The sequence below is a fragment of the Podarcis melisellensis genome, assembly GCF_964234715.1.
Source record: "Podarcis melisellensis genome assembly, chromosome: 10".
In the NCBI taxonomy this organism is placed as follows: domain Eukaryota; kingdom Metazoa; phylum Chordata; class Lepidosauria; order Squamata; family Lacertidae; genus Podarcis; species Podarcis melisellensis.
The window spans coordinates 36,464,368-36,490,816 of NC_138542.1; the positions used below are offsets into that span (position 1 = coordinate 36,464,368).

Genomic DNA, 26,449 nt, shown 5'->3' on the forward strand with positions numbered 1-26,449 from the left:
ATTTTTCTTTTTTCTTTTCTTTTATCTTTCCTATTGTTGCTTATGTTCTGTGTCATGTACTTTGATATTTTTGGTAGTTTTTTGTAGTTTTTCTTCATTACTATTAAGGAATTTTCCTTTGTAATTTTGGTTGTCTATATTCATATGTACCTGTTTAAAGCAAAATAAAAGTTTTTTTAAAAAATAAAAAAATAAAAATACAATAAAACACAAAACATTAAAAACTTCCCTAAACAGGGCTGCCTTCAGATGTCTTCTAAAAGTCAGATAGTTGTTTATTTCCTTGACATTTGATGGGAGGGCGTTCCACAGGGTAGGTGCCACTACCAAGAAGGCCCTCTGCCTGGTTCCCTGTAACTTTACTTCTCGCAGTGAGGGAACCACCAGAAGGCCCTCAGAGGTGGATCTCAGTGTCCGGGCTAAACAATGGGGTGGAGACGTGCCTTCAGATATACTGGGCCAAGGCTGTTTTGGCAACCTGTACCCCCCCCCGATGTTGTTGGGCTATAACTCCCATGATCCCTGGCAATTATCCATTCTGTGTGGGGATGATGGGAGTTGGAGTCCAACACCTTCTGGAGGGCCACAAGTTTCCCATACCTGGTCTACAGTGTCTGCCAGCTGACCTCCAACATTTGAGGCAGAGGCTCCAGTATTTTGGGGATTCCTAGTCCTAACTGGAGATGCTGGGGATTGAACCTGGGAACTTCTGAATGCAAAACAGACGCTCTACCACTGAGCTATGGCCCCTCCACCAAGGTTTCTGGATGAGATAGAAAGGTGGATGCTGGTTTGGAAGGTCTGATCCACCAAAGATCTGCTGTTCTTATGATCTCAAGACAAGTGATAAGCCTATAGGTACCATCTCATATGCATTCCCAACCCTTCTTCTGGTGCAATATGAAGAAGCCCATGGCCAGCATAATTTCGAATTGTATTTTGAATTGCAGTGTAAGCTGATTTAAGAGCTCTTGCAGAGCAAGTAGAAAGAGTATATGATTTAAATAAATAGGATATGTAGCAGTGCCAAACTGGTAAAAAAACCGAACAACAGTCTGGCTTGCTAATTTTCTAGAAAGTTGTAAGTGGCATAAACCCCACCAGTGTCTGTTATCTCATCATTTTCTTTTTTAATTGCTTAAAATTTTCACACTTCTCTTTACACCATCAGTGTGGCTTTTCTGCTCACACAACTGCGATATTTTCAAGGCATGAAAATGGAATCTGTACCAAATAAGCAGAATCTTGGAATCTGTACTAAACAAGAAGAATCTTGGCAAGATTACTACTAAATTAGCACAGAGAGATGGTCAAAGGGTTTTGATTTGGGGTAGGTTTTGTTTTGTTTTGTAAGATTTCAGTTCACACATGCATATAAATTCTTTGTGAATGAAGCCCTGCTAAATATGTATTCTTGCATGTGCATATGTGCATCTCTATATATGTGCATATGCATATGCTATATATATATATATATATATATATATATATATATATATATATATATGCTTTCGTAGATTTTATATATATATATATATATATGCAGGTTTTGGTGTCCTCGGGTGTCTTCCCGTGTAAAAGTTGGGGTGTCTAGGCGACGTTTCGACGAGGTCTCACTCGTCATCTTCAGGCTGGTGCTTTCGGCTTCTTGTTACTGGAACAGAGCAGGATCTCAGTGTTTGAGTTCCTATAAATACTGTTGAGGGGGTGTGGTGTATAGCCTCCAATGTTCTGGGCAGAGAGGAAGTTCCCAGGCTAGTGTGCCTTTTCTTCTTTTGTTCCTTAATTACTTGAGGGATATCTTGAGTGATTTCTTGAGTGATATCCTGAGTACCACTTAGGTGGGTCATTAGGTGTGGATTAGTTGCTAAAGTCTTTGTGTCTTGACCTCTTGAACTTTGTGAAGAGTTTTTCTGAGAAGATGGCTGTACTGCACTTAGTTGTGCTCTGGCTTGGCTTCGTGTATAGGGGCGAGCTGTGGTTTTGTGGCCTGTGTCAGCCAGATCTGTGTAGGGATTGCAGGGGGGTGCAGCATCCGGAGGTGCCACCATGGTTTGGCTACTGGATGGTGTCTGTAATTTATCTGTGGAGAGGGTCTGGGTTTGGGTCTGGTGTGGTTGATTGGTGATGGCGTTCTGTGTGCCTCTGGATCTGGTGTCAGTTTTTGTGGGGAGGGCTAATTTCCAGATGTCTGGCAAGCGGGATGTGTCGTCACGCTTGTTCATGTTGTGAGGGTGTTTCTCTATCTCGATGGCTTCCATGATTATTCTCTTGTGGTGATGTTCCATGTTAAAGAGCAATTTGGAATCTGCAAAATTAATTTCGTGTCCTGTTTCTTTCATGTGTTGGAAAAGAGAGGAAGTTTTTTCTTCTTTTTTGACGGCATTCTTGTGTTCTGCGATACGTGCATTTATTCGTCTGTTTGTTTGTCCAATGTACGTGGCTGGGCAGACTTTGCAGGGTATTTCATAGACCCCTTGGTTTTCCAACTGGATTTTATCCTTGGGGTTTCTGAGGATATTGGCTATTTTTTGGTTGGTGCAAAAGGCTGTTTTGATATTGTGTTTATGGAGGATTTTGCTAATTTTATCTGTAGTGCCCTTGATATAAGGAAGGAGGGCCATGCCATTGTTTTCTTCTGTGTCTTGGTTTTTGGGGGGTGTTTCTTTTTGGATTAGCTTCGTAACCCTGTTTTGCTGGTATCCATTGGCAATTAACACATTTGAGAGATTCTGTAACTCAGTTGTCAAGTGGTCTTTGTCAGCCAGGCGTTTGGTTCTGGAGATGAGAGTCTTGGCTACGGAGTTTATGTGTTAATTGCCAATGGATACCAGCAAAACAGGGTTACGAAGCTAATCCAAAAAGAAACACCCCCCAAAAACCAAGACACAGAAGAAAACAATGGCATGGCCCTCCTTCCTTATATCAAGGGCACTACAGATAAAATTAGCAAAATCCTCCATAAACACAATATCAAAACAGCCTTTTGCACCAACCAAAAAATAGCCAATATCCTCAGAAACCCCAAGGATAAAATCCAGTTGGAAAACCAAGGGGTCTATGAAATACCCTGCAAAGTCTGCCCAGCCACGTACATTGGACAAACAAACAGACGAATAAATGCACGTATCGCAGAACACAAGAATGCCGTCAAAAAAGAAGAAAAAACTTCCTCTCTTTTCCAACACATGAAAGAAACAGGACACGAAATTAATTTTGCAGATTCCAAATTGCTCTTTAACATGGAACATCACCACAAGAGAATAATCATGGAAGCCATCGAGATAGAGAAACACCCTCACAACATGAACAAGCGTGACGACACATCCCGCTTGCCAGACATCTGGAAATTAGCCCTCCCCACAAAAACTGACACCAGATCCAGAGGCACACAGAACGCCATCACCAATCAACCACACCAGACCCAAACCCAGACCCTCTCCACAGATAAATTACAGACACCATCCAGTAGCCAAACCATGGTGGCACCTCCGGATGCTGCACCCCCCTGCAATCCCTACACAGATCTGGCTGACACAGGCCACAAAACCACAGCTCGCCCCTATACACGAAGCCAAGCCAGAGCACAACTAAGTGCAGTACAGCCATCTTCTCAGAAAAACTCTTCACAAAGTTCAAGAGGTCAAGACACAAAGACTTTAGCAACTAATCCACACCTAATGACCCACCTAAGTGGTACTCAGGATATCACTCAAGAAATCACTCAAGATATCCCTCAAGTAATTAAGGAACAAAAGAAGAAAAGGCACACTAGCCTGGGAACTTCCTCTCTGCCCAGAACATTGGAGGCTATACACCACACCCCCTCAACAGTATTTATAGGAACTCAAACACTGAGATCCTGCTCTGTTCCAGTAACAAGAAGCCGAAAGCACCAGCCTGAAGATGACGAGTGAGACCTCGTCGAAACGTCGCCTAGACACCCCAACTTTTACACGGGAAGACACCCGAGGACACCAAAACCTGCATATATATATATATATATATATATATATATATATATATATATATATATAACAAAAGAGGTTTAAAGACTGTCTCAAGGCAAAGCTAAAAAAATGTAGTATAAACACTGACAACTGGGAAACACTGGTCTGTGAGCACTCCAGTTGGAGAACAGCCTTTACCAAATGTGTAAAGGCTTTAAAGGCTTTGAAGACACTTGAACTCAGGATGCAAGGGAGAAACGTGCTAAGAGGAAGGCACGCTTGGCAAATCCACACCATGATCAACTCCCACCCAGAAACCAATGTTCCCACTGTGGAAGGACGTGTGGCTCCAGAATTGGCCTCCACAGTCACTTATGGACTCATTGTTAAAACCATGTTCATGGAAGACAATCTTACTCGGCTATGAGTGATCGCCAAAGAAGCAACAGCATATACAATGCAGTAAAGAGGAAGCAAGATTCACAGGCAGAACCAGGGTACATCCACTACACCTTTTAATACTAATCTAGTCCCAGCTGAGTTGGCAGCCTGTATCTTTTGAATGCAGATAAAGATACACATGCCCATTCGAGAGCTACTAGCTGCAGTGTACAACTAGCTACTTATGTCATCTGAATCAGGGACATGTTGCTTTTGAACTCAAATAAACTTGCAAAGCAAAACACAATTTAGTGAACCAGTGCTTGTCAGAAGTTATGTCAATGTGTAGAGAGGGAGTAGTAGACTGTACTTTCTGTCCTCACTGTGGCCACACATATTTGAGAGCTGGAATGGAAAACAGGTAGGCAGCCATTGGCCATGCTTGTGCAACAGAACTTTCCTGCCCCTTTTCCTCCCATCCCACACCCTCCCCCCAAGTGCTCTGGAGGGTTGGAGAAAACCCCAGAACAGATTTAGGGAGTTACAGGGGGAGAAGACGGGGTGGGGTGGGAATTCAGTTGTACAAATCCTCGCACTGGTGGATTGAGAGACTTAGTGCTAAACTGGAGCTGCCCTATTCTTCCATTACATCAGGGTTCCACTTTGTTTCTCCTGGGACTCAGCCAGACTGGTAAAGAAAAAGCGATTTATATGCATTGTATATGTGATATACAATGGGACACAGGTGGCGCTGTGGGTTAAAGCCTCAGCGCCTAGGACTTGCCGATCGAAAGGTCGGTGGTTCGAATCCCTGCGGCGGGCTGCGCTCCCGCTGCTCGGTCCCAGCGCCTGCCAACCTAGCAGTTCGAAAGCACCTCCGGGTGCAAGTAGATAAATAGGGACCGCTTACCAGCGGGAAGGTAAACGGCGTTTCCGTGTGCAGCTCTGGCTCGCCAGAGCAGCGATGTCACGCTGGCCACGTGACCTGGAAGTGTCTTCGGACAGCGCTGGCCCCTGGCCTCTTAAGTGAGATGGGCGCACAACCCCAGAGTCTGGCAAGACTGGCCCGTACGGGCAGGGGTACCTTTACCTTTACCTTTATGTGATATAACATTGTGCCTGCAGATGGCAATGTGGAGTCCCATTTTTCTCTACTTGTTTTCCCTGTTTAAATTTACAATGCTTTAAACTGACACAGTCTTTGATGTGTCCAGATCCAGCCCTGGTTTGTTTTAAAGTGTTTCCCTTACTTTCTATGTGGTATACATTACTCTCTCCACCCAACCCTTGCTATTTGAGACCAAATTATTAGGTTTCTTCCATGTGAATGTGCGTATGTGTGTATATATATATATATTGCACTAAAAACAGAAAGGAATTACTTTCACCTGTTTTCCAGAACAGTAGCTGCATTGGTCTGCATTGTTCATCTAAAAAACAAACACAAAAATTGGAGTCCATTATCTGCGAGAAACCCTACCAAACCCACTGTGGTTACTGCATACAGCTTTCTAGCATGGGGGGTTTTAGATCTGAATTGGCCATGGTGAAAATTGAAGCGCAGTAGTCCTTATTTCAGATTAGTTAATCCAATGCCTCCCTTGTCCTCCAGCATAGCTGTAAGGAACAGATTAGAATCTTTTGATCTTGATCAACCACAATTTAGTATGTCACCTAAGCTGTGGTTTACCTTAACTATATTTAATAAGCCATTGTTAGGGCTTAGCCAGAATTTGTGAGGGTTTGGGACAACACAGCAGGCTATCGGTTAATTTGCCACAGTATTGAAATTGTGCAAGCTCCTTCTTGCGGGAGCACTGGAGGAGGAGAGTCTGAGACTTGCCTAGACAATGGTTTAGCATTATGCCTTAAGCAGTCTAGGCTCGTCTCCATATTGAACACTGTTTTTGCAGAGCTCCCTATATTATACAGAGTTGCATACATCTGTAGGCTCTATTTCAACCAGGAAATGAAGGCACCCAAGCTCAGGGGCAGAGTGTGCTGCCATGATCCTGCACACATTCAGTACATATAGATTCATTTCTGAAAAGGACTGTGGTATGACAGAGGGGAAAGAGTTGGTACTAATGAATAGCAAATTTAAGTTGTACAACATTAAAAAAGGGAACACTATCATTTAAAGAAAAAAAACAAAGCTAGTAATGCAGTAGTATAAAACTACATTAAACTGAATAAAAATAAAATTCCAGGGAATTCATATGGTACTTAGAAAAAAGGAACCCAGTCTTAGAGACCAAGGAAAATCTGATCAGGTTTTCCAATACTATAACAGTCTGTGAAATACAAAATTCCAGAATGTTGCCTCTTATTATTTAGGGGTACATGCCCAATATTACTTGGGAAAGAGAATACTTAAGTGCTTTAATTTTCATTTCATAGTCCAGCTTTTCTCATGCAAAGAATATCCACTAATAGGACTAATAATGAATAAAACTGAATAGACATAGAAGAGAAAGTGAATTGAGGTCTGCAATGAAGACCAGTTTCAAAGAATGCCTGTAAAGGAGCTAACAGCTTTTGCTAGCATATTGTTGACAACTAAGTACGCCTAAGTATGGAGTTCTTCTGATCCCCCCAAATCTGATCTATATTACAACAACATTATTAAAGAGAGAGCAAAGAGACAGACCAGACTCTGCAACAAACCCAGATGCTGTTAAGAATGCTGTTACAGGATCAAGTAACATAATTTGCAACAGTTATCGGCCCATCTTTTAATATGTTATTACTTGCCAGCAAAGCTTTTCTGCTTCCTGTATATAGGACAAACAGATAAGTTTCTATGCAAAAGAATATACAGACACAAATCTGACATCATAGAGGGGAAACACTTAGAAATCAGTTCTGGAAAATTTTAATTCCACTGCTGACCTGCAAGTGGCCATTCATTCTATCAATTTTTAGGCTTCAACTGAGACAATGTCCCACTATGAGTGTTAACATAATCAACCTGATATTGTTAAGTTAAATATTTTAAAATACTTTTGTTGTGAATGGTAACTTTATCTTAAACTATATATAGAATGACCACAGCCTGTACTTTTAGTATTTCACGTCATTTGACCTCACTGTTTACCATTTTTTTCTCTATACCAATGTATGGGATTAACATGTATGCATATATATGCCAGCTGAAGAAAAGACTTCATGCATATGCTGCCCTAATCCACAAAAGTTTATGCCACAAGACTCTTTGTTATCATTACTGCTACATACTAAGCTTTCTAGAAGCTGGATTCTGGTTACTTAAGGAAACAACTTCACCCATACTAGCCTAAGATTTGCATCAGAATACCTCCGTAAATTCCTCTATATGAATAATATTTGGTTGGTGGGCACTCATAATAAGGTCTTCTCAGTGATTGCCACACATCAGTTAAACAGCCAACTCAGCCTGTGGCAGCATGGTTTAAAGTCAGCACAAAAGGAATGAAGACTGCAACCGAAAAATGCTTATGATGTAACTGGGCCCTAGGTTAGTATGCTTAGAAAGCCCAAAATGTCCCTAGTTACAGTACTGTCCTGGGCTTGTTTACTTAGACCTAAGTCCCAATGAGTTCAGTGGAGCTTACCCCCAAGCAAGGGTGCAGAGGTTACCCACTAATCAGTCATTAGTTCCATAGAATTCAGTGGGGCTGACATCTATAGCAGGGACGGCCAACTTCTAAGAGGCTGCGATCTACTCAGACAATCTACTCTAAGAGGCAGTGATCTACCCCTTTGGGGGGGGTTCAGGTCAAAGTTTTTTTGGGGGGGTCAGGGCGAAGGAATAAATAAAGAAAAAAAGGCGCTCACAAGGAGATCACTAATGAAACAGCCAGCATTGCAACAAGAGCTTTGTCTTCCGGTATCGTGATCTAGAGGACAGGGCGAGGGGGCAGGGCCAGATGGAGGAGCCAGTGATCGACTGCAATCTACCAAAACCTCCCTGGGATTGATCGACTGCAATCTACCAAAACCTCCCTGGGATTGAACAGTAGATCAAGATCGACCTGTTGGACACCCCTGACCTATAGGATTGCCCTGCCAATAAAACCAAAGAGGCTGCTCCGATAGTGACTTCTATGGATGATTGAAATCTGCTTATTCAAATAACTGTCTTGTACATATGTAAATGATTCAAGAATATATTAATTTTTGTTATTGTTCCAGATTTTGACCAGTTTTCATATATAGATATATATGTGTGTGTGTGTGTGTGTTGTGTGTATGCTGGGGTGGGAAGGAAACAGCAGGAAGCAGTCATTGAGTATCCTAGAGGCTACATCTGAGATGCTATATTTCAGTATATAAAAAAATTGTCCAGTAGCACCTTAAGAGACTAAGAAGTGTGCATGCACACAAAAGCTTATACCAAGAACAAACTTAGTTGGCCTCTCAGGTGCTACTGGACATTTTTTATTTTTTATATATATATTTCGACTGCGTCAGACCAACATGGCTACCTACCTGAATATTTCAGTATATGATAGATGCAAAGTTATTCATTTTCTGCAAGTGGCTGTTGTTGTTGGGGTGATAGCAGATTATGTAGAATGCAAAGACTGCTACTGTACTACAAGCTTATGAATAAGGTTTACCAAGAAAGAACAACTTTAGATCCTTGGGTGATCAAGCCAAGTTTAGAAGTTAAATAAACATGGCCTTGAGGTGCTGCATCCTTCGTTCCAAATGATGAAAGCACTGTGCTGGAAGGAAGCAGCTCAAAGAGAACTGTGGCAATGTAATCAGAGACATTACTAGCAAAGCTGTCAAATTATAAGAGAAATGCTTTAACGGCAATTCAGTAACCAGCTTAGATCCTTCACTTGTAGTATAATACACAGCATGCCTGGAATGAACATGATGTCGTAAGATGACAGAAGAGCAAATTCACATAATGAGATTTTGCATTTATAATCAGACAAAAATCCAAGATATGTAGAACATACATTAGGGCAGGATATGGTCCTTTGAATGTTATTCTCAATGCTCGTACCAGCAGCAACCGTCATCTGAAAAAGTGTGCAACAGAGAGTCCACTGAATTGAAAGGATTTGCTTTAAAAACAACACACACATATAAATAATGCGACAGAAACATCAATGTATTTTCATTTCCACTCAACTGCGACAGTTAACCTTACTGCAAAGCGTGTCTTAAAATCTCACATTGCAAATTAAAAATTATTGTAGATTAGCATAGTAAGAACATATTGCTGATTGTAGAGCAAACAGGTTATCATTGATTGAAAAACGCCAGAAAACCATTACTTGTATGCAATATGCTTATAGTTTAGTTCTGATGACTTTAGAGTAAACAGGAATGTGGGGTTTACTGTTCAAGGTCATGATCCCACAGAGGAGTTCTCCTGCACAAGGCCAACTGCAGCAAATGGGAGTTGTGCAAGAACACCGCAAAGTCAGTATGTTGGTCCCATTCATTTTTAACAGCGCATGCACAAGAAAACATCTGCCTGGATTGTACCCCATATCCAGGGCCCTATCTGCACTATACATTTAAAGGGTCCTCAAATCACTTGAAGCAGTCATGACCTCCCCCAGAGAATCCTGGGAGCTTTAGCTTGTTAGGGTCTCCTAACAAAGCTCAGCACCCTTATTTCCCTCACAGAGCTACAATTCACAGAGGTGTCTGGGAAAGGAAGTGACTGCTAGACTACTTTGAGAACTATAGGTCTGTGAGGGGAACAAAGAGCACCCTCAACAAACTACATTTCCCAGCATTCATTGGGCAGGAAGTCACAGCTGATTAAAGTGGTATGCTGCTGCTTTAAATGTACTGCATAGTACAGATGGGGCTCAAATCAATGTGTGTTGCTATCGACATTCAAGACTATTCTGCACACAGTACTTGCTGACAGCTCACACACTTATGAGCATTATGAATCTTGAAGTCACACAAACACATCATGCCAAAATTTGTTATGCAGCCAAGTTTATTGGCTGAGCCAAGCCTTGCAGACGTTGAAATATATACAAATGATTTATATTTTGTTGCACTTTTTAGACATATTCATGAAAGGAATAAAATTTACAACACAATAATAATTATGCTTTCTCTACTTTACAAGATAAAATGCTTTTTTATTTGATGCAAACATTAAATTTTCATAACCTGGAACAAGTAGCTTTTGTCCACACATGTTTTAAAATGCTCTTTTTTATGTTACCGCTAAACAGTCTGGCAGGAATTTACAATGCACTGGTGAAATTATTTCTTGCTGCTTGCAAACCTTTAGAAATTTAGATCACGATCCAAGGGACTCTGTACAAATCTTAATTCCACCTCACTCCCGAGAGTTTTAGTTTCATAAGGCACATTCAAACTGCCCTTTAAACTCACTTGAGTTCAAACAAAACAGTCAGGATTTGGCACAATGAATATTTACCAAAAAGTGGGGTGCGGGAATACCACTATCAGCTCTTCCCTTTTCAAAATTCGCAAAACTGATTTTTCAAGTTTAAAGAGAAACACTCAGGGCAAAAATGTTACCCTGTGTTGACAGTGTGTATGTGTGCTTCTGGAGAATGACTATACAGATTGTGACAGGACACCTGGGGAAGTATTCAACAAAGTTTTAGAGTAGATCTACATAGAAATTATTGGACCTAACTTCGTCACATTCATTAATTTCAGTGGGTCTACTTAGTTGCAAACCACTCATAAGATTTAATCATTGAGCCACACGTATCAAGACTCCTCTTTTCCTCAGTGGAGGCTGCTCTAGAGTAAACCCAAATGTCTAGCCCAAATGTTTTTTGACTAACAAGCATAAAGTGTACAGATAACATACAGGTCTAACAATATCAGTATTCTTTTGTTGTTGTTGTTTTACCTTTTCAAGGTAAGAAATGTAAGTTTTGTTCCAAAAATCTGCCTAAAAATAAACCCTATATACTCATCAGTATTATAGATAGGGATGAAATGTGGGGTGGAGGAGGGGCAGAGAGCTAAATTCAATATTATTTAGGAACGGACACTATTAAGTTCAGTTTGCTGGGAAAGTGAAGCACAATGTCACCACTTTACAAACTAAGCTCACATTAAACATGCAGGAGAACTCTTAAAAACTTGAAAGTCACTGAAGTTTTATAAGAACCATTTAAAAAGCAGACGGTAAACTGATTTCCCAAAACTGTATGTTCTCAATGAAAATATGTCGTAATTGTAGCATGCCGTGGCCCCATCTGCACAATTAAAGCAGTATCATACCACTTGTCACGGAAACTGCTGTTTCTTTAGGGCACTGAGAAGTTGCTAGAAAGGTAAAGGTAAAGGTACCCCTGCCCGTACGGGCCAGTCTTGACAGACTCTGGGGTTGTGCGCCCATCTCACTTAAGAGGCCAGGGGCCAGCGCTGTCCGGAGACACTTCCGGGTCACATGGCCAGTGTGACACCGCTGCTCTGGCGAGCCAGAGCTGCACACGGAAACGCCGTTTACCTTCCCGCTGGTAAGCGGTCCCTATTTATCTACTTGCACCCGGAGGTGCTTTCGAACTGCTAGGTTGGCAGGCGCTGGGACCGAGCAGTGGGAGCGCACCCCGCAGCAGGGAGATTCCTATTACCCTCTGCAATTCCCAGTGGTTTAGCAATAATTCCCTCTTCATAGGGAACTCTGGGAATTGTAGCTGGGAGTGGGGGGGGGGAATAGAGATCTCCTAACAAGTCTCAGCATCCTTGATAAACTACAGTTCTGAAGATTCTTGGGGAGAAGCCATTATTGCTCAGAGTGGTCTGAAAGCACTTTAAATGTATACAGTGGTACCTCGGGTTAAGTACTTAATTTGTAACCTGAAACTGTTCTTAACCTGAAGCACCACTTTAGCTAATGGGGCCTCCTGCTGCCGCCGCACCGCCAGAGCATGATTTCTGTTCTCATCCTGAAGCAAAGTTCTTAACCTGAAGCTCTATTTCTGGGTTAGCGAAGTATGTAACCTGAAGCGTATGTAACCCGATGTACCACTGTACATCCATGTTTATAAAAGGGAGAGAGAGAGAGAATCTGTCACAGTAAACAGCAGCGGCCTTACCACGCTACGTGCAGAACAACAGCCAGGATTCCAGATCTTGATCCTCTGTAGCCAGCCAGCCAGATCCATTGAACATACTCAGCTGCCATAGCACAAGCAATCATTTGCTCTACGTCAGCTAAAGCAGCCCTCTGGACTTGGCAAGTGGGACAGGTGTGCCCAGCTCTGTTCAGCTTGCCCTTCAACCCCCTTACAATAAGCAGTGGTTGTTGGCTTTCAGGGCTCTACAGGGCATAAGAGCAGCTGTTACTTTGGACCCCCTCCCCCCCACTGCTAGGCACCAAAAAAGATGGCTGGCAATCCTTGGCTGAAGGCAGATGTTGCATCAGTGCTGAAGAAGTGAGGTCACAGAGCTAATGCCAAGGGGTTATTGTGCCCTCAGCAACTGCATCACACCTGATTCTATTATTCTTTGCCTGAGAAAAATGGCAGAGTCATAACTTTCATTTTAACATTTCTAGAGATCCTTCCAAGAATACTGAAAATATCTCTTTTGTGTATTCACTAGTGCATACATTTCATTTGTGTCACAATTTACTTTTAGGTTCCCCCTGCCGTGCAGATAAAGTAAGTCCTATCATTAGTGATATTTTGATAATACCGCATTAACTTTACCAACTTATTAATGTCATTTTGTTCAGGATCCAACTAGTGCTTTAACTGATTCAGAAGGTTTATCCATGTCTAGGCCCTTACTCTCCACAGCAAAGTCCATTGGGTACGATTCAATGACTCTGTCTGTGTATAACACCACACACTGAAAGCATATTACTTCTCCCAAAGAACCCTGGTAACTGTAGTTTACCCCTCACAGAGCTACCATCTCCAGCACCCTTTTAAAAACTACAATTCCCAAGATTTTTTGGGGGGGGCAGGTCATGTGATTATAGGTGATTTAAATGAGTTTTTAATGTATGCCATGCACACAGCCTGTGACCTAGAAGGCATCACAGCTGTACTTGTTGAAAAGTAGAAAAGTAAATTACACACGTTATCAACCTTGACTTCGAATCCTTCAGATTCTTTCTCATGGCTTTTTAAACCAACAAAAGTCAGAGAATGCTTAATCCAGATCAGGAACTTGGCACAAGAAGAAAAGACTTAATTTTTTGCCTCATGGCAGTTCCCCGCCCCCCCCCCTTCTTCAAGCTACAATTTGCTTCAAATAGCAGCTTCAGGAAAGAGGATCATTTTCATCTTCAGATCTCTGCATTGTGGTTCAGATCCAGATCAGGTCTTTCTGATCATTTAAAAAAGAGAAGAAAAATCCCAAGCACAGAATTCAAAGCCATGGTTAATTTTGCATCTAGTTTGAACCTAAAGATCCTACTGATGTATCTGATGCTCTCATATGCATTTGAGCATCATTTCTAATTCTTTGGCCTCTGCAATCCTAGCCTGATCCTGTTCATATTTACTAGAAAATAATTCTTACTGGAGGTACTTCCATATTAGTGTGCTAAGGAGCACAAATTGAGTCTCTCTCTCCTTTTTTAAAAAAGTATGCAGATAGTTTCCCCACTGAAAATCATACAGATGACATATTTCCAGCGCTCCTTTAACTAGAATAAAAAATAAGCATAGTACTTGAAGATTCATTTTATATGTTCCTTCCACAATGCTCAGAATGACCCTTCATTTGGTGAATGAAGTGATTTATATGGCCCACTCTCTTCAGGTCCATCAAAGTTGCCTTTGTGACTGTCACCTTATCTATAACAGTCAGCTTGTTCTATGTAGACATTGATCTTTTGTTGTTAAGAGTACTGAATCAAACAGCCTGCTTTTATTTCTGTCGCCTTTTAAAAAGATAAACCACTGATTGATTTAGCTGTTGGCTTTGCCCCTATCATCCTTAGCCAGCCAATTTCGCCTTATAGCATCATTCTGAAACCATTTACCTGGGAAGCTTACCACCAAAACCAGTCAGAACACTGTCTAGTAGGCTGTTGTCAAGATTTCATTTTAGAGTCTTTCTACATAGGTCAATCAATGTGCTCCTTCCTCCAGATGCAAGTCCCATCATCCCTGACCACTGGCCCCGCTAGCTAGGGATCATGGGAGTTGTAGGCCAAAAACATCTGGAGGGCCGAGGTTGAGGAAGCCTGTTTTAGGCATTCTGCCATCATATACATTTATGTGTGGTAATCTTCTGTCCTCTGACTCCACAGTCCTCAACCATTTAAAGGTCTCCTACATCCTCAAAAGATTCCACCCTTTCTGCTCCACATTCTTAGAACTACTTCTAAGAACCCCTGTCTGATTCCAAACCTCTTAGTGCCCACAGATGCCAGTGTGCCTGCCAGTACCGTCTAAGGTGACTATGAAATGTTTCAGTCAATATCCCTTCAGAAATCCACAATACACAAGGTAATGTTTGCCCTTCTTGTTCAGTTCCTGTTTGCACTTCCTCAGCCTCTCCAACATTGAACATGCCTGCTTAAGCGTGCCCATATTTCATGCCCATATGTCACCATTGGGCACCCTCCTTCCTTTCCATTCCAAACAGAGGAGAGGTGCAAAGAGCTTATCTCAGAGAGTGAACACAGGAGTTGCTGATGAATGCACCAGCTAGACGGGTGACTCGGAGTGGCCGCCAAGATCATATAACACCAGACCTGAAAGATCTTCATTGGCCCCCAGTACATTCTTGAGCACAAATCAAAGTGTTGGTGCTGACCTTTAAAGCTCCAAATGGCCTCAGTCCAGTATACCTGAAGGAGCATCTCCACCCCCCATTGTGCAGTCTGGACACTGAGGTCCAGCACCAGGGGTCTTCTGGTGGTTCCCTTGCTGCAAGGTTACAGGGAATCAGAGAGAGGGCCTTCTCAGTAGTGGCGCCTGCCCTGTGGAACGCCCTCCCAGCAGATGTCAAGGCAATAAGCAACTATTTTACTTTTAAAAGACAACTGAATGTGGCCCTGTTTAGGGAAGTTTTAAATGTTTGGTGCTGTATTGTTTTTAATATTTGGTTGGAAGCCACCCAGAGTGGCTAGGGATACCCAGCCAGATGGGCAGGGTATAAATAATAAATTATTAGAATATTATTATTATTATGTCGATACTTTTTTTACCCATCAATGGGGCAGCTGATGAGGGGAGGCATGCCTGCATCATCTTGCACTCTTCTTTGTCCTTCCCTCTCTCCATCATATACCTCTCCCTTTCCAGTTTGGTGGTCCCTGTGTTATACTAGAACCCCACAGTAGCCACTTTGTGATTGGCACCCACAACACACTCCTAACATTCAAATGTGCCCAATGGCTTAAAAAGGTTGGTAACCCATATCTCATTCCCTTCAAATCATAGAACTGGAAGGGATTCCAAGGGTCATCTAGTCGAACTCCCTGCAATGCAGGAATAATTCCCTCTTCAGAACTCACCTTTTCCATGAAGATTTGGGTAGAAACCCCAAGTTGCCCCACCCTACTGTAACTCTGCCAAAGCACATGCAGCTAAAACAACTACACATACTTGCCAGTTTAACCCGGCTTCTCCTTATCTCCCCTTCCACCATTGCTTCTCCTATGCTAATCCTTATCATATTCTCCAAAGATACTTATGAGACACCCACAGTCCTTACAGCTTGGCTGCAACAGCTTCCCCTCCTGCCATTTCCCCTGGTGGTAGAAAACATGCATAGAATACAGTGGACGCTCGGGTTGCAAACGTGATCTGTGCGGGAAGCATGTTTGCAACCCGCAGCGTTCGCAACCCGCATTGCCGTGTCTGCGCACGTGTTGCGATTTGGCGCTTGTGCACATTCGCAAAGCATGATTTAGTGCTTCTGCGCATGCACGAGCGCCGAAACCTGGAAGTAACCCGTTCCAGTACTTCCAGGTTCGTCGTGGTGCGCAACCCGAAAAAGCGCAGCCTGAAGGGTCTGTAACCCGAGGTATTACTATACTGTAAAACAAGCAAATGTGTGCAAGTATCTTGCTTTGCACTGTATATTCTGATCACAAAAAGTAAGTTTCCCAGGTCCTTTTTATCCACATAAATATCCTCCCTGCTACTCTCTCCCATCTGATCTGTCCTGTGTCCCTATATGGTTTCTTACAACAGAAACATGGAAAACTTTAGTGTCTGTCATCCCCATACTTTCAAAATCACAAGGCTTCGAATCAGTACTTAGTCAGAGGTAAGAACGTGATACAAGATTGATGCTTATGATTCAGAGGAAGACTTTTCTTGGAGACCTCCCAAGAAACTATCCACGCTTATGCCCACATAAAAAACTGATCTACAAAAAGACTGACTGCATTAATTAGGCAATACTACATATATTTCCATATTGGGATGGGGGGGGGGGCAAAACAGAGCTTGGCGTTCATAGCCACGAGTCTCTGACAAAAACTGCCTTGAAAAGAATAAGAAAAACTGCAACTTTTAATAAAGTTGTGACAGAGCATTCTGTCCTTTGAAGTGTTAGCTTGATGGCTATACAGAGAGGGGCTCATAAAATGATGGCAGAAAACATGTGGTAATTAACTCGACATGCACAAGGTCATATCCAACACTGCTGCTCAGCTAGCACAGCAGACATCAACTTGCACATAGAATTTTTCCTCTTCTGCTACTTCCCATACACCTCAAAATCAGGAAGACCCTTCAGAGCCAATTTTGAATGAGTGTGGGGAAAGGAGAAGTCCAGTGGTGCAAGTTGGACTCCACAAATGTAGTATTAGATACAGCCTACAGCCTCCCTCTCTCCCCAACTCCCCGTTCAATAAGCCATTTTTGTGGCATATCCCCAACAAGTATCTATCCAACCATTTAGCGGAGATCAAACTCTGCATTCCCCACTTGTAGGCAACAAATGGCTAGACTTAGCTTACGCATAATAGGATAGTGATGTAAAAAATACTGAACCAATGTTTCACTCCCATAAAAGAAAAGTAAAAACAGAGCCGAACAAAAAGACTTTTGCTTTAAGACAATGTCTAGTTATGCAACTTTGACAGGCAGTAGCCCTATTCACAAATTACTTGTGTGTAGGGCATTTGCATTCTGAAGCAAATAATAACTTCTAATGGTCATAGACTGAGGTATGCTTCAAAATTCACAATCACAAATTGTTAGTTCTGTGTTGGATTGTCTTCCATTGACTAATAATCAGAATGCTGCTCCTAAAATAAAGTTATTTACCCATACAAAAATGGATTGAAATTTACAATAAGCTAAACAGTAATACATTCAAAATGAACAGCCCAAATACATGCTATATACATAGATAGATATAGCTGGATATGCTTTCAATGCCACCATCAAAAACTTTCCTTTAATACATAACTCAGAAATGCTGTGATTCAGGTACATAACAAGTAGGTGGGGAGCTTTCTTCCCTTTTCCTTCTCGTCACAAAAGAAGGTTAGAAACAACAACAAAATGTCAAAACACTGGAATAACTCACTACTCAAATGTCAACAACCAAGCAAGAATGTTGATACTGTCACACACAGAAAAAGGTGTCAAAGGAACAAATACGCAAGAACAAAAACTGATAAAATCTAAGCACGTATCAATACCACCTCCATCAACAGCTTCAAAAGTCAACCAGTGACAGCACCACTCATGCTTACCCACAACACAGAGCCATCCCTGTCTCTTCAGCGTAAGTCACCACAGCCCACCATCTCCCATTAATAGCCCCAAAGATTCCCTATTATAAGAACAGGGAGACTTAAGAATAGGAATGTTTCTAGCCTAGATCCTCTTCTGGTTCATCTAAGTCTTCATTTCAGCCTTGCAGATCTGTAACACCACACCCTGATCCTTATACAGCAATGTTTCCTGACTCTGCCTGTATCATAAAACAAGTCAAGCTGTTGGTCCAGGCACTGTGGAGGCCTGTGTCTATTCTTCTTCTATCCTGTAATCATGCATCTTCATACAGTTGTACCTTGGCACTCGTACGTTTTGGCTCCCAAACACCACAAACCTGGAAGTGAGTGTTCTGATTTGCAAACGTTCGTTGGAACTCGAATGTCTGGCATGGCTTCAGTGGCTTCCGATTGGCTGCAGGAGCTTCCTGCTGCCAATCGGAAGCCGTGCCTTGGTTTCTGAACATTTTGGAAGTTGAACGGACTTCCAGAGCGGATTCTGTTCGGCTTCCAAGGTATGACTATTTCAAATCACAAAGCCATTTTGCATTTCAACCATGTTTTGATGATGTATAGAGATGCAAATTTATTTTGAACCTACATAGGAACTTGGTGTTTCTAGCAAATTCCCTGGAATTCAGGTAACTAAGGTGCAGGGCAATATTCCCTCACTACATACAACAACTTTGGATAAAAAATCTCAAATGTCATACCTTTGTGGTACCATGTGTGGACAAACAAGTAACATTTGATTAATGAAACATACAGGCTTGTTAACTCCTCTGCTTGAACTCTTCTGCTTGAATTCTTCTGCTACCAGATAGGCTTCTCTTTGAAAGTTGGAGAAACCCCACTTGCCACCTGAGGGAGGTCCTATAATTTGGCACTATTTGTAATGCCTTGTGTGCTCTTGTCTTCTACTCTATTTGGAACTCCTGTGCCCTACTGATTGTACATCATCCTTAAAAAACCCACCACCCACAAATAACAGCCCTCAAGTATCAAACATTTTGATGCCTATGAAGTATAACAACAATCCTTACTTACGAAAGGCATTTGTATTTGTCAAACATGAAGTCAGTTGAAAATAAGTTACAGAAGGGATTCATGCTATCAATCATAGTTACTTATTTCTTGACAGCCGACACAATTTTCCCTGTATAATTTTGCATCTTGTTCCACAGATATTGCTGTGGGAGAAGGGGGAGGTGTGGGAGGGAAGGAAGCTAGGGAGAGGTGCAAGGAGAAATATAAGTTTAATATGGGGGAGAAAGGGGATGGGTCAGATAAGAGAGTTCTATCAACTTTAGCAGAAACAGAGACAGCACAAAACCTTTACAAGAGACCATGATAGCCACTAACTTGGATGACTTTAAAAGAGAGAATAAGACATATTTGTGAAGGATTATCCATGGATACTAGTCACAATAGCTATTTCTATCTCCATGTTTTGCCTTTGACTGCCGGTTGCTGGGACAGATGCAGTTACATTTTGTCTCTGCTTGGAGGTTTCCCATGAGCATCTGACTGGCTGCTGTGGAAACAGAGACCTGGGTTAGATGGGTCTTTGGGCTGATTGAGCAGGTCTTTTCTTACATTCTTACATTCTTATCGTTCATGGAGAAAACAGGTTGATGCAAGGCTAGGACACAAACAACTTTGATTGAAGGACTGGGCAGAAAGCAGAAAAAGTGATGGAAAGGGAGACAAAGCAGAACCCTTATAAGATCTCAGGATCCTTTCTGATTCTAGGCTACATCTTCTCCCTCTGCTTAACCCAGAAGACCTAGCTTCTTTCCGTTTCATAAAAAAACAAGAAGTTCACCTCATCACAGGCACTAGGCACCAAATGCGATCTCTTCAAATTGGACAGAACAAGGAAGCAGTAAAAGTGTGGAAGGTATGGCAGTGGAAGGAGCAGGAAACAAGGGGGAGGAAAGGGGGCAGAAGGTCTTGCAGGACCAGACTTGGGAGCAATTCTTTCTTCGCAATTTCAGGTGCATCACAATGAAACTGGTAACATCTTAACATGATGCGAGTGATCTTTACACAGGGAAGTATATTTGATCACTCACTAATGCGCTCTTTAAGCAGTTTAATTTGCTCTGGTTTTGCATTTTCTTAACAGAGGGACACCACCAGACTGTTGAGCAACCCCACAAATGAGTGGATTAATTTGTAAATATGGAGATCAGAAAGGAAAATCAAAGAAAGGATAACCCCACCTGCTGGTAGCTGTGTTCACACACTGCCCATCTAATGAGCCAATGCATGGTACTCTGAGAAAAAGGTTTCCTTCCACCAGCTGTTAGTTCAACTAGTGACACAGGAGCCACAGATGAGGCTTTCAGGGAATGATGCACAGTTTCCTGATACACACACACACTTGGAGAAGAAAGAAATGGATGCAGATTTTTCATTACTGCTGCTTCACATTATTGAGTTTGCAAAGGTGGCAGCAGCGGCAGCAAAGCTGCTGCTTTTATTTTTTTATTTTTTATCTCATAAAATCTATATACCACTTGATTGCATTTTTTATATTGGAAAAAATACCTCAATGATTAAAAAGTTTAACTCAGCCTTTGCTAATATGGTGCCTCCCAGATGTCTTGGACTACAACTCCAATCGGTGCCAACCAGCACAGCCATGTTGGCTGGGCTTGATGGGAGCAGCAGTTCAAAGGAGATAACCAGGTAAGTGAAGGCCGGGTTAACTACAGCTATTGAGAACAGGCCAATGGGAGGAGGCAGCAGCAACAGCAGCAGCAACAGCAGCTTCTTCCTCTCCAAAATCAAAGTGTGGGAGAATATGTCAGTTCTTCTCTATCTGTCTCCTCATTGGTTTCTGGAAGTGAAGAGAGACTGATAATGGAAGGGAACCTCTCCCTGCTTAATTAAGGTGGTCAGGTACAATGGAAGGAAGATATTCTAAAGCTTTAACACTTGGGTAGAAGAATGGAATTTCAATTGATATAACTTGCATGACATTCTTTTTTTTTTAAAAAAGAGACCCCTTCCTTTTATCCAAGTATATATAAAGAAGTGTGGGTTCCCCCCCCCTCTCTTGTACATTCCAAAAAAAGGTATTAGGCTTTCTGGCGCTCGGCTTCAATGAATCATTGTCTTGATAAATTAGAGTGTTCAAGGGGCTTTATCAAAGGTGTTGGGTTTTGATCGGGAGAAGCACACAACCAGCTCTCTCTGTGTTACTGGGGCTTTTATCTTTTTTGCAACAGCAGTTCCTTCACGCAGCATAAGCATCTTTTCAGAAACTCAGAGGAAACTTCAAAAGGTGTTGCAGTGCAGCACAGGAAGGGGGTGGGGGTTATATTATACCATAAAAAGACACCTTATGCCCTCAAGTCTTTCAGTTTCCTGAAATAGAATAAGAAAAAGTCACAAGGGTCAACAAGGTAGCCCCATGGCTCAATGATTCGTCCTGCTGACTGGAAAGGAGGGGTCAAAAAAAGGTGGCATGCTGTAAAAAACAATCCATTAACCGAGAATGAAAAATCATTTTAGGGTTAAACTCTATAAGCACAGAATCACAGAAAAGAGTTGGAGAGTTGGAAGGGACCCCGAGGGTCATCTAGTCCAACCCCTTGCAATGCAGGAATCTCAATTAAAGAATCCATGACAGATGGCCATCCAACCTCTGCTTATAAACCTCAAAGGAAGGAGAGTCCACAACCTCTCATGGGAGTCCATTCCACTGTCATAAAGTTCTTCCTGATGTTTAGCTGGAATCTCCATTCTTGTAACTTGAATCTACTGTAAGTCCATAGGGAGTCAGCCCTACTGAAGACTGTGGAACTTAAAATGTAAAGGGACCCCGACCATTAGGTCCAGTCACGGACTCCTCTAGGGTTGCAGTGCTCATCTCCCCTTACTGGCTGAGGGAGCTGGTGTACAGCTTCCAGGTCATGTGGCTAGCATGACTAAGCTGCTTCTGGCAAACCAGAGCAGTGCACGGAAACACCGTTTACCTTCCCGACGGAGCGGTACCTATTTATCTACTTGCACTTTGACGTGCTTTCGAATTGCTAGATTGGCAGGAGCAGGGATTGAGCAACGGGAGCTCACCCCGTCACGGGGATTCGAACCGCCGACCTTCTGATCAGCAAGCCCTAGGCTCAGTGGTTTAACCCACAGCACCACCTGCGTCCCTACATCTTACATCTGAGTAAATAGGCATTGGATTGTGCTGTCATAAGAACATAGATGTAAGAACAGAAGGATCAGACCAAGGGCCTATTTAATCTAATTCCCACACTGGCCAAGCAGATGCTTAAGGGAAACCCATATGCAGAACCTGAATGCAACACCCTCCCCACTTACGATTATCAGAAAATGGCATCCACTATTGGATGGTAGCCATTTATTTTGAGAAAGAAAGAGATTCCTTTCCAGCAGCCCTTTCCTAGTCCTGTGCTGCCAGACACAGCAGAGCTCTGTGGAAGGAGAAGCCAGCCGTCCACCCAAGTCTCAGAGGGGTACTTGCCTGGAGGCAGAGTCCATATACAAGGTCCAGTCCAGTCCTAAGGTCAAGACTACCTCAGTTCACATAGTCAGACCATCTGAGGGTAAAGAAAGCCGAGGGTCCAAGGTCGCAAGAAGCAGCAAGGTCTGCTCAGGAACGACAATATTGTTTCTAGCAACTGACTGAGGCTGGAAACCCTGCTTAAGAAAGCTGGAGCCAGCTGGTTCTCATCAGGAACAAGAAGGCTGATCAGCAGCAGGTGGAGTCGCCTTGCCTTCTGCTCCTTCAGGCTGCTGCTCAGCAGGTGAAGCCAACTCCTGGCCCATGACAAGCCCATTGACTCAGATAAGAGAGATCCTTCTTACATACTTCCATTTGGAGAGCTCGCTATTTATACCTGCCTGTCCCTTTCCTGTCCCTTAACCCGTTGATTATTCATCTCTCCTCTTTTTCCATAACTGTCAAGCTTACTCCGCAGTCTTTGGTGAGGGACTTGATCAAAAGCTTTTTTGAAAACCTAAGTACATAATGTCTTCCACATCAACTCCAGCCGTATGCTTATCGGCACTCTCAAACTGCCAATTGTTTTCTTTTTAAAAAACAACAAAAACACATTTGCTAAAGTCTTGCCAATGAGTAGTTGTTCTGCTTAAAATGGATGCTGGGAACAAATTGGCACAAAAGATTCCAAGCAGAAGATCTACTGTCTTTGATTTACTGTTAGCCGAAGTCTGAACCTTGTTCTGACTTTGGCTTTGGCTTTTCTTCAGTGTGAAATACATGTATTTATGCAAAGGAAATTAAAATTGTGCACTTCTGATTTTTTCGATTTTTTCTGCAACAATCTGCAGTGAATAAATGAATGAATGAATGAATAAATCACACAGTTAAAAGAAACTAATAACTCATATTTATCAAACTTCAGGCCTTTTCCATTCCTAAATATGCTTTGAGTATTTACATTGTTAAATGATCTCTCTCTATGCATTGTCTGCCCATGTACTCAGTTAACATTGCCCTGTCAATAAATTGCCACAAGAGTTTGCAAGACCATTTTTAGAGCAGATTTCAGTAGCAGAACTCCAGACTGTTAACACTATTTCTAATTGTACAGAACTACGGGCAAGCTGCTTAAACCCACTGTGGCTATAATAAAAGGAAACAGATTGAGGGTGTAATATTTAACAACAATTCATCCAGTCACTCTTTATTTTTTGAAGTGATTTATATATTTAAAATCAATTAGATTGTCAAAGGCCAAACGACTAATGAATGTAATTTAATACTTTGTTACTAATGCACAAATAAATAATCGCATGGGAATTTCCAATTGGGAAATCTTACTATTTCTTTTTTTCTCAAACTGAAAGAATAAACAAATATATCAATTTGCTAACCTGTGAGTTGTCCCATATATATTTTCCATATAACAAGCAAAGCAGGACATAACTCCATAAAATGAAGCAGTATTACAAAACATCCTTAGTCATCAAATTCTAGCATAGCCTCCTTTTCTAACTTTTACTGCTAGCTTAGCAACGTTCTGCACAACTTTCACATTTTCTGTATCGTTGCTACTTATTAGTCATCACTTATAAAGATTTAGATTTGTAAGTGAAATGGGGGGGGGGGACCCTGTCTCTGGACTGCATCACTGCAGGAGAGTACTTGCATGACACAATATTGTCCCCTAGAGAAAAGCATTCCTACATAGAAAACTAGCATATCAGGCAGGAGGCTAGGCTAGAAGTTAAAGCACATGCTTTGCATGGAAAATGTCCCAATCTATGTATCTCCAATCTATGTATCTGCTTCTCCTTGGAAGAGTGTAACCCTATCGCAAAATAGGCCAGTCAGTGGCTCTTGCATAGCCTGAGCCAGGGACGAGGCAACAACAGCTCCCTTGAAGCTCCTGTCCTTGGCTGGCCAGCTGCCAGATTCATAACCGTGAGTTTTTGTAGAACTGGGGAAATAGGCACTTCCATGGGGACATTTGTTCCAGAATGTGGGTAGATAGAATACTGCCATAAATGGGACAGTCATGGAGTTCCCCCTTCCTTTTGATATAGTGTGGCCCAGTTTGCTAGACCTTTGCCTCTTCCTCCTGCCTAGTCCACTCATGGAGAAGTATGGCCTTCACAGTCTGCTTCCTGTGCCACGTTAGGCTGCATCCTGCACTCCTAGAGGACCAGAAGCAGCAGTACCCTGGAAGTTGAGTATGACCAGTCAATGGAAGCCACTCATTGGATGTTTTATTTCCAATAAGAAGGTGAATATCTAAAGTCATCCCCCAAAATATTTTTTTTAATTATCATCAACATGTTCATCACCAGTTTCCTTCCCCCCGAAGAACAGAATGCACACAAATAATTTTCTCATAACTTTTTTGTTTTTTAAAATTGTATAATCCTTTAAAATCATAAGACTATGGGCAGTTCAGGCTTTAATCATTGTGGTTAAGACAACCCTTTTAATAGAATTACAGAATTGTAGAATGGGAAAGGACCGCTAGGATCATCTAGTTCAACCCCCTGCAATGTAATAATTTTCTTTTTCTTTTTGCCTAACGTGGGGCTCGAACCCACAACCTTGAGATCAAGAGTCTCATGCCCTATGGCCTGAGCTATGATATAGTTCTATATAGGAATGCATTTAGTGGCTGCTATGGCATGCAGTTAATGGGGCATTTAAAGCACAATCTCAAATTAAGTCCTTGCCCTTTGTTTATGCCGGGCCTCATCTTCCCTGACATACATCTCTGGCCACAGCAAAATCTCTTGCCACAGCAATGCCTTGGATAGTCACATTATATACAGCTCAGAGTTTATGTAAAGGTTATATTATATTTTAAACAACAATGCAATAACATGAGTGAAAGGTGAGCACTCCAGGAAGAGTGCCAATGAGAAATATTGATTCAATGAAGTTCCTTCAAAATACAAGCTGCAAGGGCAACTCAACCACTTTGGTATCAGGGCAAGAGGTTTTGAGCTCTCTACAGCAATCTATTTTCCAGTTTTTTGCTTTTGTCTTCCCTTTCCACTCTTTTCTTTTCTTATGGCTCCATTTAATAAAGTGTTGAATAGTGAATACTCCAAGATTTGCTTTCCTATCCTATCCTATCCCAAAGTACCAGCGATAGATTACAATATAACCTTAATATGCTTCACAATAGTTCTGCAAAATAAGGTAGACAAAGAGATGGTGATGTCTGGCAAACTTAATGGCTGAGCAGACATTTGAATCTGGGCCCCTAAGTACACTCTCCACTGCAATTAATAAATAATAGTAATAACAATACTACTACTAATAATAGGATTTCTGTATTGCCCTTTATCAAAAGATCTCAGGGCAGTGTACAACATTAAAAACATATTTTACAGAGCATAATAATAATATAAAAAGCATGACACTAGATTCCATAGGGATGCACATGCTGAAACGTCTTTTAAATAATTAGCTGGATTAATCAAGATTTTATGCAGCATCAGCCACAATAGGACCTTAAGAACTGTATATTATTCACAAAATCTGCATCAGGGTTAGAGAAGTCCAGATAAGGACCACTTACATGTGGTATTCTTTCCTACAATGCTACACCCATGTTGTACCCATTATATGTGGGGGGTGGAGAGGGGACCTGGCTTTCTCTCTCTCAAATTCATGAAGCAACTCAGAGTATTACTATAGCAGCTATGTTTCATATGACTGTTTGCTGTGGGGAACCTCATTCAGCCCAAGGGCCACATTTCCTTATAGGCAACATTCTGGGGGCCACAAGCCAATGGTGGGATGGGCCAATAGAATAATGGCATAACTCCTCCATTCTAGCCGTGCAAAAGTCAGAGGTTTCTACAAACCCCACACCCCTCTCCATCCTTCTTTCCAAGCAAGCAAAAGGCAAGATCACAATTCAAGGAAGCATTCCAGCTCAGCAAAAGCAGGGGGTGGCAGTAATCCAGAGAGCATCCCAAAGGCTGCACA

At 42.0% G+C, this 26,449-nt stretch overlaps 1 protein-coding gene and 1 long non-coding RNA gene across 8 annotated transcripts in view; one reads left to right on the top strand and one right to left on the bottom strand.

The window, feature by feature from the left end:
* The window catches only part of PPFIA2 (PTPRF interacting protein alpha 2), a 266,490-nt gene that overhangs the window by 123,820 nt on the left and 116,221 nt on the right, over positions 1-26,449 (bottom strand). For 4 of the 7 annotated variants that reach the window (XM_081926581.1, XM_081926574.1, XM_081926575.1 and 1 more), the window contains 2 exons: positions 9,284-9,346; positions 5,720-5,761 (listed from right to left, as the gene is read on the bottom strand). In XM_081926581.1, the coding sequence (XP_081782707.1) occupies positions 5,720-5,761; positions 9,284-9,346 (105 nt within the window). Of the gene's footprint in view, positions 1-5,719; positions 5,762-9,283; positions 9,347-12,382; positions 12,718-26,449 lie in introns of those variants that run through there. The other 3 variants (XM_081926577.1, XM_081926579.1, XM_081926578.1) reach the window with 3 other exon arrangements.
* LOC309379611 lies at positions 14,659-20,476 on the top strand. Its single transcript, XR_014172556.1, has 3 exons — positions 14,659-14,752; positions 19,738-19,885; positions 19,983-20,476. It is a non-coding gene; the product is annotated as an uncharacterized lncRNA (long non-coding RNA).